Source organism: Myxocyprinus asiaticus, chromosome 19 (genome assembly GCF_019703515.2).
Source record: "Myxocyprinus asiaticus isolate MX2 ecotype Aquarium Trade chromosome 19, UBuf_Myxa_2, whole genome shotgun sequence".
Classification (NCBI taxonomy): domain Eukaryota; kingdom Metazoa; phylum Chordata; class Actinopteri; order Cypriniformes; family Catostomidae; genus Myxocyprinus; species Myxocyprinus asiaticus.
This window is the reverse complement of record NC_059362.1, coordinates 30519329-30540740: the sequence shown is the minus strand read 5'-3', so window position 1 is coordinate 30540740 and position 21412 is coordinate 30519329. Positions and strand designations below refer to the sequence as shown.

Sequence of the window (21412 nt, the reverse complement as noted above, 5' to 3'; positions counted from 1 at the left end):
TGCGACTGAATTGGGACTCCTTTCATCAGGCTCTTGTTGATTCAAGTTCAGTCATCTCTTGGAAATTTTAAAGGGGTCATGAACTGAGAAATCAAAATTCCCTTGATCTTTTGACATATAAGAGGTCATTGTACTATAAAAACATCCTGTAAGTTTCAGAACTCAAAACTTTCTCGTTAGTCTAAAAACAGCTTTTATTGAAGCCAATCTGCCAAAACGACAGGATGTGGAATGTGGCACTTTATTACGTAATAGTGTGGCTAAACACCGCCTCCGCAGAAGAAGATCAACGCCTGCTTCTACATCACTGCCTGTTTAGCCCCGCCTACCGATTCACGCATGTAGTAGGTAAATAACAAGAGAGGCAAACGTATGTCTATGCAGAAACCAAATATTAAAGATGGCTCCGAAGACAACAAGAGGCTGTGCATTGCCAAGTTGTGGAAAAACACAGTCTTTGCATTACCTTCCTTCTGATCCCAACATTAGGAAAGAGTGCGTGAACTTTATTTTTAATGAAGTTCCAGACCGCGTCAGTAAGAACTTAGTCCTTTGTTCACTTCATTTTACCGCGGATTCGTTTACAAACAAGGCACAATTCGACGCAGGATTTTCAGAAAGATTGAAACTAAAAGACGATGCTGTGCCGACTATATTGGATCTGACAGTAATGTTGCACCACACAAGTGTGAGTAACTGGTTTTTTTTTTTACGTGGTCACTATTGCTTTGTCTGTTATTACAGATCGTTTGATATGTACTGAGTATTTATGCGTTTTTAACCTAAATCACAGCAGCGTCCATCAATGAATGATGCAGGCTGTCAAACACACATGCAGAACTTTACATCGGTGGGCACACAGCTGTCCTTTGGAACAAGATGGACGATGAATATAAGAACGACAGCTTGACAAACGATGGTACATACATTTATACTTCGTTTACATGAAGCAGCGCGAATTATCCTTTGTCAGCTATAACTGTATTAACGCCTAGTATCTAAACTTTATATGCAACAACCAATGAAATATAAAATGTGTAATATGCATAAATGTTAACAACATAATGACACAAACAGCTTTCTGTAGCGTCTTCGGCTAAACTCTAATATAATGTAATAGGCTAACTACCTCACATATTACCATGCTGTCGCAGGCTGTATTATCCTTGCCATTTGAGGTGCAGGTTCGTTATCTTCTGATTCGGGATCAGACTCTGGCTCAAACATGTATGGCTGAATTTCACCGGCTGCCATTTCTCAACATCAGTAGTTTTCAAAACAATTCCACACGTGTACTGACGGCAGCTTTGAAAATGTTTAAAAATGCAAAACTGTTAGCCAATCATACCAGTGGCCATTTACTTCCGAGTCTACAATCTGCCACGCCTATTCAAACGGTGTGTTACGATGAGGGGGGTCAAAACAGGACAGAAAATAGCCTATTACTTCTAAATTATGATGTTTTTGATGAAAAAATCTTGATAACATTCTAACTGGACCTCAGAGAACAGTACAAAATAAAAAAAGGCAGTTCATGACCCCTTTAAGGCAAACAAAACCAGTTATATTTTTCTTTAATCAGAGAACATTAGAAGAGAACCAATTTTACACAGAGGGAAAACTAGCTTTGTCCATACTTCACAAAGGAACAGGCTTTAAAGCCCTTGATTCTATTTTGCATTTGCCCTTATTAAAATTTACCATAGTTTTTATAGTCTTAAGAGTGGTATTTGTAACAAAACCATGGTTACCTTAGGTATTCTAAGCATGGATCTTCACTACGATGGTTAGATGTAACACAATTTCTATAAAACAAACTATGGCAATTTTGTAAAAAAAACAATGTAGCATTTTATATATTTAATAGAGCAAGTAATATAATATTTATTATGGATAGATTTCTGTCTAAAATACTATAGCGAATACAATTAGTGTTACTATAGTAAATTCATGGTAAAGTTTTCTCAGCATCAATGCTGTGCAGAATTCCGGACCTTTTAAAGTGGTTTTAAACTACTTTACTCACAGAGGGTTTTCATAGAGGTTTGCACCAAACAATTATGTGCTGAATTCATCAAATAATTTCCGCAACACACGTTGTGCTTCTCACTGGTTTTCGCAGCGATGTAATGATGCTGCACATTTGAGAGCTCGAGACCAGATCTGCATGTAAAAGCACTTGCTCTGTGCTCACGCTGCTCTGTCCATTAATCCAGGTAGCATATATTTTGTTTTGATGCGTTTGCCGTTTGATAGTGCTTAACAGAAAAAAAACTCTGTAGTTGCACCAAATGCGAACATTTATTTGCAGTCTGGAGTCCTGGAAGTGGACAAAGTCTTCCTGAGCATAAGCAAAACAAGGAATCATGAACCACAAGCCATGATCATTTTTGTCACCAGACAAAAATAAATACGCTTTTATACTATTTATGTTTGTGTGCTCATACATTCATTTTCTCTCTTTATGAATGCCCACACATACACACACTCAATGGCATTGGATGCGGACAATGAACACACCAGCTAATGGAGTCATAATTAGACCTCTTGAGGTTTGTAGTGTAAACACACACAATCAGAGAACACAGTAATCATCTGATCTGTAAACAGACTGGTGTGATCATTTACTCACTGATATAGATAGTGAACTGGGGGAACATTGTTTGTCTGATCAGCCCCATCATACCACAAACAGTGGAACTTGCGAAGGAGAACAGCCACACACATAATGTACTATAAATATTCAGGGAAGATAGAAAGAAAAAATCCACAGTTCAGAAAGTTCCAGGATGTGTGTTGTATATGTTTGCAAATGACCACCGGTCTTTAAGTGATAAGACAATGTGCATGGTTGGGAGGGTTACTTTCGAAATGTATTCCACTACAGATTACAGAATACATGCTGTAAAATGTAATTCGTAACGTATTCCGTTATATTACTCAAGGTAGGTAACGTATTCTAAGTACTTTGGATTACTTCTTCAGCACTGGTAGATTTTTTCACTTGTTTTGACTATAAAGACTCTGCCAGTACAGTAAGACAAAATACACATGTTAAAAATACATTCTCTGAAAAACCTAAATATCTTATGCAGTTGTTTCTAAAACAAAATAAATCAAACTGATCTTGTTTTAAGGATTTTTAGATATTTTTACAGGAAAACAATACAAAAATTATTATCAAGAATACGATTTTTGTATTAATAATATCAAAGGTCTTAATAGAAAAAAAGAAATTATGATCCAATGTGAATTTTCTTGCTAACAAAATATGATCGTGCCTGGTAACGTGCATGTAAAATGGCTAGAAATAGCATTTTTGCTTAGCATAAAGCTGACAATTTACACAACTTGTGAGTAGATTTCATGTAAATCAGGGGGTGTTTTGCGTCCCTATAGGTCCACTAGTTCTTGATTGATAGCTCCTCCTTGAGGTGACGTCACTCCAATGCAACTCCGATGGCTGCTGCTCAATATTATATTATTTGTGGTTGATAGATTTGTGTCTGTTGTGAGTATTTTCTGCCAGCTCTAGGAAACAATGTGTTGTCTGAGTAGGCCATTATCATAGTCCGTTAACACATGTATCAAGTCAGCTGAATTTAGTTAGCTGAGTTTTAGTTTAGGCATTATTTAAGACTTCCTTGTTTGTAGGTTATTGGCTGCAAAAATATATTTTTGATTCATGATTGTTATTTTTTGATCTGTGCTTATTATTTTGATCTGCGCTTATTATTTTTTATCTGCGCTTATTATTTTTGGATCCGTGACCACAATACATTTGACGGGATTTTGATCCCATCAATGTGTACTGTAACTGAAGATCACCTCTCATTGAACATTTGTTGTAAACCATGTTCGTTTTGAGTATTTTTGAATGAGGGTGATTTGGCAATTTGGGTTCGAACTCTGCAAAAGGTGACCCATGTTAGCACAATTGTGTCCTTAAGCAAGACATTTACCTCAGGTTGCTCGAGGGCAACTTGTCCTTTTATCAAGTGTAATTCTCCTTCAATAGAACCATCTGCTAAATGATTACTTACTGAATTAACATCACTGATCATTACTGAATTAATACTAATTAATCAATCTCATATAAAGTCCAAAATTTAAAACATGACATTTCACGTAAACACTAAATATGCAAGGAGATCATTTTAAACTCTTAAGCGTACTTAGTCAAAAATGTTTAAAAACAAAATAAATCCATTAAAAATGGGGCTGAAAGATTTGGACCAAAAATCTAATATCGCAATTGCGATTTGAACTCCGATATGATTCACATAAAAAAATTTAAAAAAATCTAGTGTTTCCAGGGATGTCCATAATTGGAAAACATTAGAAAATAATATAGGGGGGGGGGGGGTTACTCAGTAGTTTTTGTAATGAGCTTTAAATAAAAACAATAGTATCTCCTCATTTATATAGCTATATAGATATTTCTGATACACTTGACACCAGTCACAAACCAACTCAAGATAAAAGACAAGTGTCTTGCATGGTTAAGCATTGGCAAACAGTAGTAATGAGCCAAAGTCTAACCTTTCCTTGTCTAAAACAAAAAAGCAGGGCATTAAGACACATGAAAGTGGAACAAGAAATTAAGCAATTCCAGTTAACCATATGACGCACTATTATGAAAAAATAGTTACAGTTTAGACTAGAGCATAGACAGGGCAAGCTTTGAATTTTCGAGCACACTAAGGCCATCCTTTACTCTTTCCTACCATACTCTTTCTTAGGTGTATTTCAAAGAACAAAGTATTCAGTATGAAATGTAATCTGAAAACATGTCATTGAACATAGGTGTGGTGACAATCTGCATTCTCTAATTCTCGCACACTACTTGCTGCTCATCTGGTAACATCATGAGAAGTACGACTCAGTCTTCTGAATTTGTACCAAACGGAATCAACTTAACACATTCAATAAAATACAAATATTGGAAAACATGTTACCTTGCTTTTTATAGTTTAAATCCAGACACTATGTGACTGTTATCAAGTACTGACCACCGAGTCAGTGTGTCATGCATTCTCTGTCTGTCTCATCTGAATTGTTCTTTATAATGATTACTCTGAATGGCAGGATGTCCAAGAGCTGATCCCTGTGGGAACTTTTATTCACTTTCACCTATGACTCATGTCATTAGTAGTATCAGTTAACACGTCTCTCTTTCTCAATGAAGGAAAATCATTAGCAAAACTCGAGAGATGTCATTTTACACATTTGTGACTACTTGTCTGCAATTGTGAATTCAAAACACTTTGAATTATTGTCTGTGAGTGCAGATTTCAACATTCAGCTATTTTAAAAGTTTAAAGTTTTCACATCGGTGCTGTGAGTGTAAATTTCAACTTACAAGTACACATATTTATTGTACAATTCTCAAATCCAAATATGCAAGCTCTCGAGTTTTGCTACTGATTTACCTTCATACTCTCTCTCACTCTTAAGTTAGAGGACAGTAGCTTACCGGTCAGCACAGTGTCAGCATTGTTAACTCTAGTCTGTATGTATGCATTGTCAACTCTGTATGTATGCATGTACAGTATTATTTATTAGGAACACCTGTACACCTACTTACTCATGCGATTATCTAATCAGCCAGTCGTGTGGCAGCAGTGCAATGCAAAACACGTCGACCTTGAGGCAGATGGGCTACAACAGCAGAAGACCATGTCAGGCACTTTATTAGGAACATAGTGTTCCTAATAATATGCTTCGTGAGCGTACGTATGTATCACATATAAATCTATCAATCTATACAGAGGTGGGTAGTAACTTGCTACATTTACTCTGTTACATTTACTTGAGTAACTTTTTGGATAAAATTTACTTTTAAAAGTAGATTTAATGGTGGGTACTTTTTCCTCTTACTCAAGTGAAATTCTAATGAAAAAGTTTTACTCTTACATTACTGGTTTTAATTCAATAAGTGTTAATAAATGCGTAATTTATTGATAAATTTTAAGTGGTAATTTTACAGCACTGGAACTTTACAGCAGCGCTCTGTCACTCGACTCAAGTTCATCACTGCAGCAACAGCAATAAGCACTCAAAACAGACACATTCTTTATTTCACACAGTGAAAATGAAGAGTTACTTTTATGCGATTGTAACGGTAGCCAGCTGGTAGGTAGCTGTGCAGTGTGTAACCTCACTCCCCTGGCCTCAAGAGGCGCACTAGCGACTAACGCTAGAGGCTGTAGCCTTTAGCCTCCTCGTTACCGCGCCCGCCTCCCACGCCGGTTCGAATCCCATTTGGAACGGGTCGAGCAGGACCGGTTACACAATGCCTTCATTCAACACTAAAACAAGCGGGAATTTCAGCATAGAGAATTACGGATTCAACTAAGAAAACATGTTGCGGTAAGTTGTGGTGATAATGATAACGCGGGCTTGTTTGTTGTGGTAATGGTCAGTTTCAGCATGATTCTGTACGTACGGGTTCTGTTGATCTCAGTTTTTAAGGATACATTTTCTTATATCAGTGCTGCCATACATCAGTGTATATAAATCCATGTTACAAACTGAGAGATGTCGTGTCGCAACGCCATGCGGACACATCCATTGTAGACTGCGTCATTGATTATAATGGGAGCAATTTGTTTTTGTCGCATCGTGCCACGCCACATGTGTCTGATGTAGACAAAACATTATTTTGCTCTGCTGATCGCATGCTTGATAATGCAGCACGAGCATACAGCCTTATGCGTTACAAAGCATGTGTGCGATGCATTTTTTTTTTTAAGTACAATAGAGAACAAGCTCTGAACTAAAATAACACTAAACACTCTTCTAAACACAGAGATATGGTGCAACTTCACTTTTTATTGAACAAAACTAATGATCTAAATTCTTTTGTCTGTGTATAATACTGTATGCTTCAGGAAATACTGAACTCAAAATCCATGCTGGACTTTAAAAAGATGTGAAAAAACAACATTAGGCATTAATAATACATGGTCGTCCTTTGACTCATAACTAAGAATATACAATATTATACATAATAATATAATTGAGCCTGTGAGACATTTAGTTTTTTTAGTTTTTTAATAATTGCTAGGAACGTTTCCAAACTTTTCTTCTAATGTTCAAACCAGATCTGTCATGCATCCTTAAAGTGATAGTCACCCATAAATGAATATTCTGTCTTCATTTAGAATCACTCTTGTTGTTCCAAACCTTTGTGTCTTCGTCTTCTCTGGAACCAAAACAAGGTGTTAGACAGAATGTTAGGGACTGACATCCCCAGTCAACATTCACTTTCAAAAATGACAAACAAATGGAAGTGAATGGTGACTGAGGCTAAAATTCTGTCTAACATCTCCTTAATTGTGTTCATTGTGTCCTAGTCATACTTGTTTAGAACATGAGGGTGAATAAATGATATCATCATTTTCATTTTTAAACTATCACTGTAACAGTGGGTATAAAGGCTGACATAAGCCCTGTTCGGACAGGATTAGTTTTACAGACATACTGTATGTCCGTAAAGTAATTATTACTGAGTGTGGACATCAGCTATATTTACAGTCGATTTGCACGGGATAAGCGGTGTCTGTAAAAATAGCAGAGATGGGTGTCTATTGCATTTACACACTGCTTTAACGCATAACAGACCTATTAGAAAATGTATACTGTACTGATTAATTATGCAGGAAATATTAAACATGAGCATATTATGTATCTGTGATTAATTATTATAAGAAACTGATTCGAATATCTGGCTAAATATAACAAGTGGTGACATTAACAAGCCTGTAATCTTATATTAATCATGAATTAAAATATGGACAATCCCTTCACACATGATGTAATTTTAAGTTCTGAAACACAGCACTCAACACAATTTCCTGCACTCACTCTTCTCAAATCATAATCAAAAACTGCTCGTTTCTCTTTTACACGGGTAAATAAACACTCAACAACATAAAAAGCTTGAGAAAAATATGCATCAGTCCAAACGCAACAGCCAGCGTTATCTTACATTTTCTGGTGTCTTCCCTTTACCAACATCCACTTTTTATTACCAGGGGTTATTTTTACAGGGTGTTTTGTAGTAGGTAAATCACGTTGTAATTTTTACCGGTGTGGGAACGCACAGTCCGTAAAAGGTCCGTAAAAATTACTGACATGACCAGTTTGCACGGGATTAAAATTACTGAGAAGCTCAGGTAATTATTACATTACCCAACATCCCTATATAAAACTAATCCCGTCCGAATAGGGCTATAGGCATATAATTAATGCACGCAAGGTGTTAAAATTAATAATTACATCTTTGCAATGTAATTTGCAATGTAACTAGTTACTCGCTACTTGAGTAATCTTTTAATTCGATACTTTCTTACTCTTATTCAACTTGGTAACATTAGTACTTTTACTTCTACTTCAGTAATTATTTTTTTTAAACTTAGTACTTTAACTTGGATACAGGTTTTGGCTACTCTGCCCACCTCTGAATCAATCAATCAATCTATCTATCTATCATAGCAAAAGTTTACTAGGAGTTGGTTTGTCTCTGAGGGGTTCTCTATAAGGGTGTTGATGGGCACAGATGGTACTGTACGTTATAGTAGATCTATCACGTTTGACAGCACTGGTCTATAGGGAAACTGCATTCTCCTCACCTCAAATCATTACTCTAACAAAACGCCATGTGCTTGTCGCAGAACATTCACACTCGCCTTTTGTTTTGCATACCCAATCCAAATGCGTTTCTAAAGTTCGTTTTGAGTGCAGACTTTAAAGCTTAATTGTAAATTACAATTATCATTCAACAGATATCTGATGCTTTGTGAGGTTTTCAGGAACTTAAAATAACAATAACAGTTTATAATAACTTTCATTTATAAGTAATTAACAAACGTGCTTTTTCAGATATCAGTAATGTATCTCCTAACATGAATATATTTGAATCATAGATTCATAACATATTTCAATGCACGTTATTAACTGATTTGTTAAGCATTATGACTTGTTAATAAACGTGTAACAAAATATCAACGTAGGTAAATAATGAATGTACACTATAAACTTACGTATTTTAATCTTTTTGGGGTCAAACTTGTGCGCGATGACTTGTAATCTCTCCAAGCGAACTTGAATTCTTGATGTTCTTTGCGAAATCAACCCCGCCTGAGTCTCAATTCCAAGGAATATGTCACTAGCTTGCCGCGATAGATCAGACAGTTGATGTAGAATGCCGGTGAGAGTGTGACAACAAACTTCTTCCAAAGAACCAAACAAAACAGGTTTGCGAACTCTGCGACCGTCCAGCGTAATGAAAGTCTTTTCGGAGCTATCGTTCCCTCTCAACCTGCTCACCAGCTGAGGCTCAACGGTTCTCTCGGGGAAAGGCATTTTAAACCGAATTTAAACTGAGAAGAACATCAGTTTGAGACGTTCTAAAATCCAAACGATGCGTTTGAAAAGTTGTCGCAAGGAGAAGTTCTATTTTCCAAAGGACCCGCCATATTTTTTAAAAGATGCAAAAGCAGTCCGGGACGTTACCGTTGATGTTCGTGAGCATCAGGGAACACAGCGAGTAGAGACGAAAAAAGTGAAGGGAAAATTTTATGGAAAACACGGAGAACCACCTGTAGCAACTGGAACGCGACTGGCAATCTCGACAGTACGCTGTGAGGAGAAGTTACCTGCCTAATATAGCTTGTGCTGTATGGAAAACCCGGGAGGGAAATACGGATTGTCACGAACTTGGAGGCTCTTTTATGACTTTTGATATTCTCAAATATGTTTACTTGTGTACTTTCTAATATGCGAAGTCACCTTTAAATTAATCTACAGGGCACTTTTTGTTAAAAAAAAAACAAAACAAAAACAAAAACAAAAAACTTATTGTGATTGGAAAATTCAGTTACATTTCTATTAATATATATATATATATATATATATATATATATATATATATATATATATATATATATACACAACCAAATCAATCAAATCAAATCACTTTATTGTCAAACAGCCATATACACAAGTGCAATGGTGTGTGAAATTCTTGGGTGCAGTTCCGATCAACATAGCAGTCGTGACAGTGATGAGACATATACCAATTTACAATAACATCAAATTAACACAACACAATTTAAACATCTGATATACACATAATTACACTCAACAATATACAAATAATAACATACACTGTACAGTATACAATACGCACTATATAGATACACATTATTCAATAAAAATAAAAAATATAAAAATATAAAAAAGTATATATAGTAGTAAATAAAGAATGTACAGTATTGTACTGTATTGACATTCAGCTGTCGGTTGATAGTCAGTTGTTAAGAGAGAATATAATATAATAATAATATAATTTATGACAGTCCGGTGTGAGATATAAGAGTATGGGTAATAAACTGCAGTGCTGATGTATTTTATCGTGTACCTAAATAAGTAATGATTAAATGAGAAAAATAATAATAATAATAATAATAATAATAATAATAATAATAAGCATGAAATCGCTCACCTTATTCTTATCAGTAGCGCCATATTTAATTGTTGACGGGAATGAAAACGAGGCTGTGGTGGATAGACCTACAGTCTCTTAAGTGGCGTGCACTGTATAAATCTCCTATATCACATTTAGTTCTCACAGGTTTTCATGTTTTCTGGAGTTTTGTGTGTACTGAATTTTTTTGGAAAGATGTTTTCTTCAAAGTTTCGTCAGATGCACGATCAACTCCAATGTAAACAAAACGTTTCAAACCTACACTACAGCTTCCTCTTGTGGTTCAAAAGTGTATTACGCTCCCGAGAAAACTCCAGCGCATGAAATATCCGAGCAGGCTGCAGGCAGGGGCGGAATCTCCAAAAAAGGGAGCGGGGTTACTGCAGAGGGGGGCGTGGTTACTCCAAAAGGAGGTTGCGCAAATTAGAAAAAAGTGGGCGTCGCTTCCACGCACAGTTAGGGTTAGGGAAAGTGTTAGGTTAGGGGCTCCCTGCTCTTTTTGGAGCTCTGCCTGCAGCTATATCCTTCTCAAATAATCAGATTTTTCTTTTCAGCCCCATTGTTAAAGAAGTTGACTATTGTTTGTTGTGTCAGTGGAACCAGCTGAGGCAGCACTTGTGGATGGGACTGATACTACTCATTTTCCTGTTAACATTCTGCCTGCTACAACTTCCTTTTGCATAGGGAAATCATGACCTCTGCTTGACAGAACAACTGTGATGAGTCACCTGCTCAACTAAATGACAGTAAAAAGGTCATAAGTGTTTGTAAATGCAGGTTCAGGTTAAACAGGCTGAAATATCTATTTTGCTGCTGAGCGTTTAAAATATGCAAGTGACTGGGAAGTTATCAGAAAATAATCAGAAGGTATGTACAGAGGAACGCAAGTTTAATCAATCAAATATACACTTCAGGACACTCATCCTCAATGCATACAGATCAGATAACACAAGCGAAACCAATACAAAAACACTTCAAGCTTTTACAGTCAGAAAATGACTGAAGTTTTCAATTTAAATATGAAGACAGTTTTCATACCAATTACCCTACGGTTTGCCATCTTTTTCCCATAAGACATACCTTCAATACCATGCCCATTTTTACATTTTACTATACAAAGGCCTGAAATCTGCATTACAAAAAGTGAAAAAGAAAAATACATGGAAAGAATGAACAGCTGAACTTCTGTAACCAATAAACCATACATGTGATTAAAGTAGTCTTTGGACAGCTTTTCTATGAACACTTAATCATCACAGCTCTTTGACTTAACACTCGAATACACTGCACACCCACTTTATCATGTGAGCACAGCGTAAAAGCATCTGTATCTGTTAATATGGATGCTATTTGATCACAGCTGGACAGCAGTTACCTGCATTACACAGGAATCATTAACATAAATCATGAACTTGACATATTTTACTCAACAATACAACCAGTAACGAATCCAGAAAATGATCAGATGTTTTGAAGATGAATCCCATTTTTAGCAGAATACGGGAAAAACAAAAATGCAGTCTTTAATTCTCAGTAACTTCTCTGTAATAGTCTTCAAAGCACTGAATAGTCCAATAAATAACAGAAAAATGTAATCAGTGATTTGAATGCTTCTTTTGATAGTTAGTCTCAATCAACTATACACACATTTTATTAATAATATAAAGAATGAGAGATGCTTGTTATTTTTTGTCATAGAGAAACAAGTACATGTGTGAGGAATATAAATTTAAATCAATATACATTTTAACTTTAAAGTTCTGACATGGCTGTCTGTAACTATATAGGTGCAACAAAGAAATGACCAAGGCAAGAATATTTTGAACTGCTAGCAATGTTATAACATTAAAAGTAAATTCTGCTGAATCTCGCATTGATGAAAAATGCAAAATCAAAAGGGAAATACAGAAAGAATACAACTAGATTTGGGGCTCTGTGGAAGTGAATGAGACGAGATAGACGCTATAGGACTTACAGACACAAAAATGACTACCACAGAGATGAATAAATATTTATTAAATGTTTTAGACACAATCCATCCGATTTAGAAAATGATGCAAAATCTCCTTTCATAAAAGCCTCCACCATGAAGTCCAGATAAATTTCATCCATCTTTCCATCATCAGAAAAGTCTTGTCCATCCGTTTTATACAGGCAGCCCCTGGGAACGGAACAGACTGATGCACTTGTGCTGATACAGGGAGAAATTTGCGTATAGATGCACGCCATTGGCTGATTCACACAGTGGTGACATAAATGAGGAAGTACTCTAGGAGAAAGGCATGTTAGTGGTTTACCACAGAACCCCAAACCTTCTTTGTTCATTATCTAAACATGATGTTTCCTTGCCATTTTTTAATTAGGACACATATATATTTATCCTAATGTTGTTCTGAAGCATCTCTTTGGATGAAATTAGAAGACGGAGGCTGAGTTAAGTCACACTGGGTATAGAGGACAGTGATACAACAAGCACAAAATCCTAGAGTACATCTTTTAGAGTGCAAAACAGAGGTGCCAAGTACATGGCTCGGACACATCAAAATACACACACTCAAGTACCTCCCGCCAGTAGTGGACATCACACACAATTCCTCATTTTAAACTTTCTTTTCCTTTCTCTAATGTACATACAGGCACACACACATTCCTATCCCACAGTCTTGACTCCGGGCTTATCTGGTGTAGTATACTCTGTAGTAGACGGTTTTAGATCTCCAGAGTGAGTAGGAGTTATCAAACTTGAGCAAGTATATACCACGGCCGGGATACTGGTGACTCCCAGCGTACACCTCCTCGTGACAGTCCCGCCGGTACACCGGCACTATCTCATCCACCTGTGGTTTCCCAGCCTCTTTCTTGGCCTTCTCCTCCTCAGACTGGGCCTCACCTGAGAGGAAAAGAGCAGGCCTTTAATCTATTAATTTCTCTTTTTGGAAAAACATTAACTACAGACACTTAAAACAAAAGCCTTTATATCAAAGATCCCGTTTACACCTGGTAATAACGATCACAAGTGAACCGCTCTAAATACGGTTGTAACATTTTTTGTAATCAGTTCATTCATACCATATTTTGAGGTAGTCAGAAACACACATTACATTTTTTGTGTTTTTATTGTAAACGCTAATCCAGCCTAATGCATCCTGGACAGCAGCAAAGGACTGCCTACTCACCTGTCACTAAATCATTACCCTAAAACAAGAGTTTAAAACTTTGCTGGTAATGTGCGTATATTCAACGTGTCTCAGCTGAACACTTGTGGTAAGATCACCCAAGACGGACCTTAAAACCAGGTGTCTGTTTATGATTTAACACCATGCCAGCTTCCAAGGCTATTTTCATGGTTAAACCAGGTTAAAATGTATTATTACATGGCAGGGTTTCCATTAGCTGGTAATTACCGGTTTTTGACCATTAATATGTCCTAATGTCCGACAAAGTCTGGCAAACTTTATCATTCCCAAGCACGTTGGCCAGCACCGAAACATCTTAGTGGCAACTCTGTTACACTATGAAATACTCTATTGTGATTGATAATTGGCGCTATCTAGTGGTCAGATATTTCTGAGTAACAACCGCACATCTGGGGATTTAGACGTATCTTTCCTACCTCTCGGATCACTGTGTAATTTCTGCTAGTAAGATAAAAAAATAATTTCAACTCAATGTTTCATGTCCATTTATTAATTTATTTGGCAAGTAGTTTTGTAATAAGCTGGATAAGGAGGAGTCAGACAGTCATTTTCACAAAATAAACACCAACAGAACTCGTACCCAAAACGGAGGTGGAATTCAGCTGTTCAGCGATTTCTTTCTTCTTACATAATTTCAACGCAAATCAATATTTTATGTCCATTTATTTATTTATTTGGTTAGTAGCCATGTAATAAGTGTGATAATGTACAGTTAACCGGTTGTTATCATAAAATAAACCCCTTCAGGGTGATACAAGACCCCTCCGTTGGGGTCCTGATCACCCTGTCGGGGATTATTTTGCAATAAAAACCGGCTGACTTTACATCATCCCTTTCATAAAAGGTATAGTGATTATAACCTATATAAGCCTTTAAAAGGTTTTAAAAAATAAATTTTGATAAAAACTCAAACGGAATCTAGTCTGACTTTGAAAGTCTTTTCAAAATTGTCAGCCAAATAAAAAAATTTAAGGAATTAAAACCAGTACTATCAAATAAAATAAAATATGCTTCAGAGACAGTGGTCTCTGGCATGATGAACATAATGGGAGATCTTAAAACCAGGTGTAAACAGGGCCATTAGTAACTTTTTGATTTCCATGCATCCAATATTAAAAAGTTCCTCACCTTCCTCATCCTCGTCTTCATCACTAGACTCGCTGACATGCACGCTGACCGATGCATTAGTAGAGTCAGTCCATTCAAAGAATACACCAAAGCCAATGTCGTAATAGTCAGTGGCAAACTCCCAGAAGAGATAGGAGCCCTCCTCGTGGGTAGGGACCCGGATGGTGACCACCTCCCCCCGGCCCACTGTGATCACAGAGTCCACATCTTGACGGATCTTCTCTTTAAAGTCTTTTATCTGTGGCCGGGTCCACATAGACGGGGCTGCTATTACAGGGGTAGAATCTGCAAACCAGAAAAGGAGACATGAGTTACTATAACATGAATAGCCGAGTGAATTTCATGAAACGGCAACATGAAACGGCATTTGCAACGCATTGTAGTTCCGTAATCTGTTTTATTTCCAAGTGAAATAGGACAATGAATGAGAAAAGAATGGACGGAACTTTATTTTATCCATAGGGAAATGATTGGATAGTGAAAAAGTGGCCGTTACATAGCCAGATGATTAAAGGTGAGGGATTGAAAAATTCTTGGAGGGATTGGTAATGTCAGCCAAAATGGAAAATCATTTCAGAGGAGAGTTATTTCATTTTGAAAAATTATATTTTTTTTCTCAAATAACATGTACTTATGAGTCATGCACAATAAGACCAGAAACCACCAAAAAGGAAACATCTGATTTCATGTACACATTAACAGCACAAATACTCCAATAAACTGGCAAAAAAAAAATTAAAAAAAATACACAAGACAGTCTGGACTCACCAGTGGGTCCATTCTCAGTGACCTCATCTGCAGGTTCCAGGTCTGGTTCTCGCTCTATGCTGTCATTAGTGGACTCTGCCCGGCCGTTCAGAAAAGGAGCCTCCTCGCCAACAGGGGACGCTGACACCTCACTGGCCTCTAATGTAGACAGCACTATAGCATCTTCCTGCTGTTTCTGCAAGGCAGCCTGTAGAGAAAATGAAACGGTCTGAGATACTTAGATTCAACACAGAAAGTCAAAACTTCCTTCTTTAAGAGGTACAATAAGAAAACCACTTGATGTCAGACTTCCAACTTGGTAACTCAGACAGAAACCTGCACACTAGACTTCACTGAGAAACCTTGAATGCATGTCGCATTGGATAAAAGTGTCTGCCAAAAGTGTAAATGTGATGGAGGCACAATTTTGCATCAAAATAAACTGTATCAATAAGTCGACATTCCTGAATGTTCCTACACGGTAATAAAACCAGTTTAGCAATGTTTGCAAAGACACCATAAAGAAAAAAAAAATAGACTTCACCAAATCGATGACAAGGGTGCGGCTGGGACAATGAAGCATGGACTCTCACCTGTTGCTGAGCAAGCTGGACCTGATAAAGCTGCTGCATGTACTGTTGGTAGTGCTGCTCCTGCAACTGCCGGATGAGAATGAGCTGCTGCTCAGGACTGTCGGGGTACTGCTGCGCTGCATACTGCTGGAACTGCACTGCTGTCTGTGCATTCAGCGCGGCCATGATCTGCTGTCTAAAACACCAGAGAGGGTGAGAAAGAGAAGTAGATGATAGAGATTGCCCTACTAGAAGCCTCAAAACAGAAGCTTTCAAATGATGCCATTTTACTGTAGTTCTGGAATAATTTGATCTCCATCACTCACTTCTGCTGCTCTACACGTAGTCGCTCCTCCTCAAGCTGTCTTCTCTCCTCCTCCTCTCTCCTCAGCCTCTCCTCCTCCTCAAGCCTGCGTCTCTCCTCCTCCTGCCGCTGTCGCTCACGCTCTTCTTCCTCTCTACGCCGCTGCTCCTCTTCCTCCCACCTTCTCAGCAAACAAAAAGCCAACATACACACAGTGAGTCATCCCTGAGGTTCCAAGGGAAAAGAGCTCAGGTTTTAAACATGTTGTATAGGGAGACTGTTTTAAAGGTGCCTTAGTAATTGTTTTTGCTGGGTTGGCAGCAAGATTATAATAGTTTTGAATATAGTTTTTATTTCTATTTCATTCTCAAATTTTTCACTCAAAATTAGGGAGTGAAAACAAATTTATTTTTGTTTGTTAGTTCTTTGTTAAGTTTTATTTTAATTTTAGCTTTCAGTACATTTACTTTTTATTTTTGTTTTAGTATTTATATTAAGGGATATTGAAGAATGGGGAAAACAGGCAATTGTGTAATGTAGGTCGTATTGCTGGACTCCCCAATGTCCAATTTGTAAATAATATTTTGCTCTAATGTAAATTTTATTTTACTTTTATTCACCAAAGTGGCATTCAACTAATCACAATGTGTAGTCAGGACAATAATAACGTGAAAAATTACTATTACAATTTGAAAAAAAATGTTCAGAACTTCTTAAACTACTTCAAAGAGTTCTCAACAAAAAATCCTCCACGTGCACCAATGACAGCTTTGCAGATCCTTGGCATTCTAGCTGTCAGTTTGTCCAGATACTCAGGTGACATTTCACCCCACGCTTCCTGTAGCACTTGCCATAGATGTGGCAGTCTTGTCGGGCACTTCTCACGCACCTTACAGTCTAGCTGATCCCACAAAAGCTCAATGGGGTTAAGATCCATAACACTCTTTTCCAATTATATGTTGTCCAATGTCTGTGTTGCTTTGCCCACTCTAACCTTTTCTTTTTGTTTTTCTGTTTCAAAAGTGGCTTTTTATTTGCAATTCTTCCCATAAGGCCTGCAGCCCTGAGTCCTCTCTTTACTGTTGTACATGAAACTTGTGTTGAGCGGGTAGAATTCAATGAAGCTGTCAACTGAGGACATGTAAGTTGTCTATTTCTCAAACTAGAGACTCTGATGTACTTTTCCTCTTGTTTAGTTGTACATCTGGCCTTCCACATCTCTTTCTGTCCTTGTTAGAGCCAGTTGTCCTTTGTCTTTGAAGACTGTAGTGTACATCTTTGTATGAAAGATTCAGCTTTTTGGCAATTTCAAGCATTGTATAGCCTTCATTCCTCAAAACAATGATTGACTGACGAGTTTCTAGAGAAAGCTGTTTCTTTTTTTTTTTTTTTGCCATTTTTTACCTAATATTGACCTTAAGACATGCCAGTCTATTGCATACTGTGGCAACTCAAAAACAAACACAAAGACAATGTTAAGCTTCATTTAATGAACCAAATAGCTTTCAACTGTGTTTGATATAATAAGTGATTTTCTAGTACCAAATGAGCAATTTAGCATGATTACTTAAGGATAAGGTGTTGGAGTGATGGCTGCTGGAAATGGGGCCTGTCTAGATTTGATCAAAAATGACTTTTTTCAAATAGTGATGGTGCTGTTTTTTACATCAGTAATGTCCTGACTATACTTTGTGATCAGCTGAATGCCACTTTGGTGAATTAAAGTACCAACTTCCTTCCGAAACAGCAAGATCTGTACATTATTCCAAACTTTTGGCCACCAGTGTACATAGTCTTTGGCTGGTCATGTGCAATGTACATATCGGACCCAATGAGGAGACCCTCTCCATGATTAATAAAACAGCTTTTTATTACTATTGATATGACTAGAGTTTTCATCTCATGGAAGCGTATATCATTTTAAACTAGAGCTGTCAAAATTAACACGTTAACGCATGCGACTCATTAAAAAAGTTTATCGCATACATTTTTCTAAATCGCGATTCATGCATTTACCGTTAATACAGCATTAACCAGCATAAACAGTAGTTGGAAGGGCGAAACCATTGCAATGTGTCCGCCCGGAGTCATTACACTGACGCACACACCACAAACACACACAACAGTGCTTCTGTGTCAGTGATAAAGTGACAGGGAAAGGAGCTCTTAACACAGAAATCAAGTATTTTTCAACCTCAGTAAGGCTCATTTTAATTACCACAGTAGCATGCCATGTCTTAACTATCACCAAAATGCAGAATGAGACATTTTTGTTTGCAAGCGCTTTTCATTTGGAGTTAAAAAAGGTGCTTGACGCTGAGGCCCTGGCGCGAATCATGAACACGGCTTCACGATTGCTATAAAGCAGATAGCCAAAGTCTTCCGGCTGATTAATATTGTGGAGGATGAGAGTTTAAGAGATTTAGTGCTCATTGCAATGAATATGCAACCTATGTGGGGACTAGTTATTTCAATTAGTTCCAATTAGACTTCTAATGTTACGTTTAATGTTGAGAAACATTTAAAGTTACCTGAATTGGTGCTATTTTAGTGAATTTCTATCTTTATACTGTTGAAGGCTTTGTTTGGAAAATGTTAATAAAGCATTATATTGTCACATATTGTTTTGTTTTCTTTCCTAAGATATAATAAATGCATTTTGACAGGAAAATAAGTATATTTAGAGTTAAGTTTCAGCACTTTCAAAATCTGTGATTAATCACGATTAACTACGAAAAATTATGCGATTAATCACGATTAAACATTTTAATTGACTGACAGCACTATTTAAAAAAATAATATTCTAAAGCACTATTAAAATCTCTATTGATAAAAATTGAAAGAGGGGAAAATGACTGTGTGCACCTTTACAAATTCTCTATTTGAAATTCTTAGAGCCCAACTATTACTTGTGGACATGGAGGATCTCTTTTTTTCTCTAAAAGAAAAAAGATGTAAAATCTCAAGCGCCCCATCTGGTTATGGGGTAAACCAGTAAAATATATAAGTCTATTTCAAGGTGGATGTGGCACTATCAAATTGGGGAAACAAAATCAATAAAGAAGGAAAATCAATTATTTGTATCTGCTGGTCTCACCTCTTTTTCTCTTGCTCCTCCTTTTCAATCTTATGTGATGCGATGAAGGGTGCGAATAAATTGCAACACTTATTCAACAGCTTTACAAACTCCAGCATGGCCTCGTCTTTCTCCATGTTGCCCAAAGATGCCCATTCTTTCCTGAAAAAGTGACAGCTGTGTTACTGCATATCCCCATCTATCCATCAACACATTTTAAGACACCACACACTAATAATCAATTGATATAAAAACTCAGATCTTACATATTGTAGTACATACATATCAGTATCATCTGAAATGTAATGAAAATATTTCAATGTTTGCTAATGTGACCCTAACTGTTTCCTACTTTGACCCAGTAAAGTCAAAGATCCAATAATTAAGCTTACCTGCGGTCATTTCCCAGCACATCAAAGAACCCAACCTCAGGTAAAGCATCTGGGTTATAAGGCCCCAGCAACACCAGCTTGTGGAGGGCTACCAGATGAAGTTTCTCCTCATAGGTTGGATGGAAGGCTTTCCCATCTTTCTCTGAGTGGAAAATACAAACATACAAGCTTTTATTACATTCGATTGTTGGTTAAAGCATGTTCTTAAGTCGCTACAAATGTTAACATCATGAAAAGATGACAGCTTCTAAATGATCGTGCTTTTCTATAAGTGGTGTAGAACTATTTTGTACATTTATTGTCTAAAAGTCAAGAATAAGATACATAAGAGGCTTTAGGTAAGTCTTGGGATGCCCTAGACACAAAACACTACAATACTTCATAATCAATGAACAGATGAAAGGTGGCCTTCATTGCATTAGCATTATGATGCCCTACATTTCAATGTTCACATGTACAAAAGCTCTGTTAGGGATATTGAATATTTATGTAATGTTACAAGTAGAATTACTAATTCAAAACATGTAAACAGGCGCATGACAACAGAAACATCACACATAGTTGTGCCTTTCTCATCCCTAAATGATATGACCAAACAAAAAGCATATTTGAGTTGAATAACGCAATATTCGTCTGTAAAAGTGACATAAGATACCTTTAAAGAATCTGAGAGCCAGTCCATAGAGCTCTACTAAAGGAAAGCCCCATTTTATCTCGATCGTACCGCTGCTGGCATGTTCGCCATCCTCCCCATCGACACTCGGGTTCAAGGCAACGTGCTCCTCCGACAGAGCCGCTGACGTCTCGGCCTGTTCCTGTTCGCCCTCGGAATCGGGACTCAAAGTCAATCCGTCGATAGAGACTTCGAGACGGCTTGAATTTGTGCTGTTGAGGTCGCCGCTCTGAACCTCTGTCGCCATCATGCCGAATGTCAGCTGAAGCAGCCACGTACCTACTTCCGTCCTACTCCGCCGGAACTTCCGGCTGCATGACGTTGAAACGTTAGAAGAGATTCTTCAAAACATTGGCAAATTCTTACATTAAATGTTTCTTAATACTGATTATCAATATATAAATGGATATGCAAAGCACACACTTACACTTTACATTTAATAAGACACAAGCGTCTTTAGAAAGACATCTATAAATATATAAATAAATAGGCTAAACATCAAAGGGATAGTTCACCCAAAAATCTCATCATTTACTCGCCCTAATGCCATTCCAAATGTGTATAACTTTCTTTCTTCTGCTGAACACTAATTAAGATTTTTAGAAGAATATCTCAGCTCTGTTGGTCCTTTCATGCAAGTGAATGGTGGCCAGAAATCTGAAGGTCCAAAAAGCAGCTAAAAGCAGCATAAAAGTAATCCATATGACTCCAAGGGTTAAATCCATATCTTCAAAAGCAATATGATATAAGTGTGGTTGTGAAACAGATTAATATATAAGTCTTTTATATATATATATATATATTTGTATTATAAATCTCCACTTTCACTTT

General features: G+C 37.0%; 2 protein-coding genes across 3 annotated transcripts in view; both read right to left on the bottom strand.

Annotated features, from left to right (window-relative positions):
- Positions 1–9626, bottom strand: part of LOC127410198 (NHS-like protein 1) — a 154471-nt gene extending 144845 nt beyond the window's left edge. For both annotated transcript variants that reach the window (XM_051645334.1, XM_051645335.1), the window contains exon 1: positions 9048–9626. In XM_051645334.1, coding sequence (XP_051501294.1) covers positions 9048–9369 — 322 coding nt within the window. In that variant the 5' untranslated portion in view covers positions 9370–9626. The remainder of the gene's footprint in view (positions 1–9047) is intronic.
- A 1738-nt stretch (positions 9627–11364) lies between these two features.
- Positions 11365–20878, bottom strand: LOC127410148 (Golgi resident protein GCP60-like). The gene is made up of 8 exons (XM_051645231.1): positions 20564–20878; positions 19909–20050; positions 19538–19678; positions 16463–16621; positions 16158–16332; positions 15586–15772; positions 14818–15102; positions 11365–13382 (listed from the first exon to the last, which is right to left on the bottom strand). Exons 1-8 carry the CDS (start codon positions 20829–20831, stop codon positions 13168–13170), a joined length of 1572 nt encoding a protein of 523 aa, XP_051501191.1. The 5' UTR covers positions 20832–20878; the 3' UTR covers positions 11365–13167.
- Positions 20879–21412: the final 534 nt, after the last annotated feature.

Bases quoted from the DNA above. Each gene is read 5' to 3' on its own strand.
- LOC127410148 (XM_051645231.1), bottom strand. From the start codon at position 20,831: ATGATGGCGACAGAGGTTCAGAGCGGCGACCTCAACAGCACAAATTCA. The intron at 16,622-19,537 runs GTGAGACCAGCA...TTTGCTGAGAAG, and splicing joins GAGGAGCAAGAGAAAAAGAG to GTGGGAGGAAGAGGAGCAGC. The intron at 13,383-14,817 runs GTGAGGAACTTT...TTTTCCTCTCAG, and splicing joins TGAAGACGAGGATGAGGAAG to GTGAGGCCCAGTCTGAGGAG.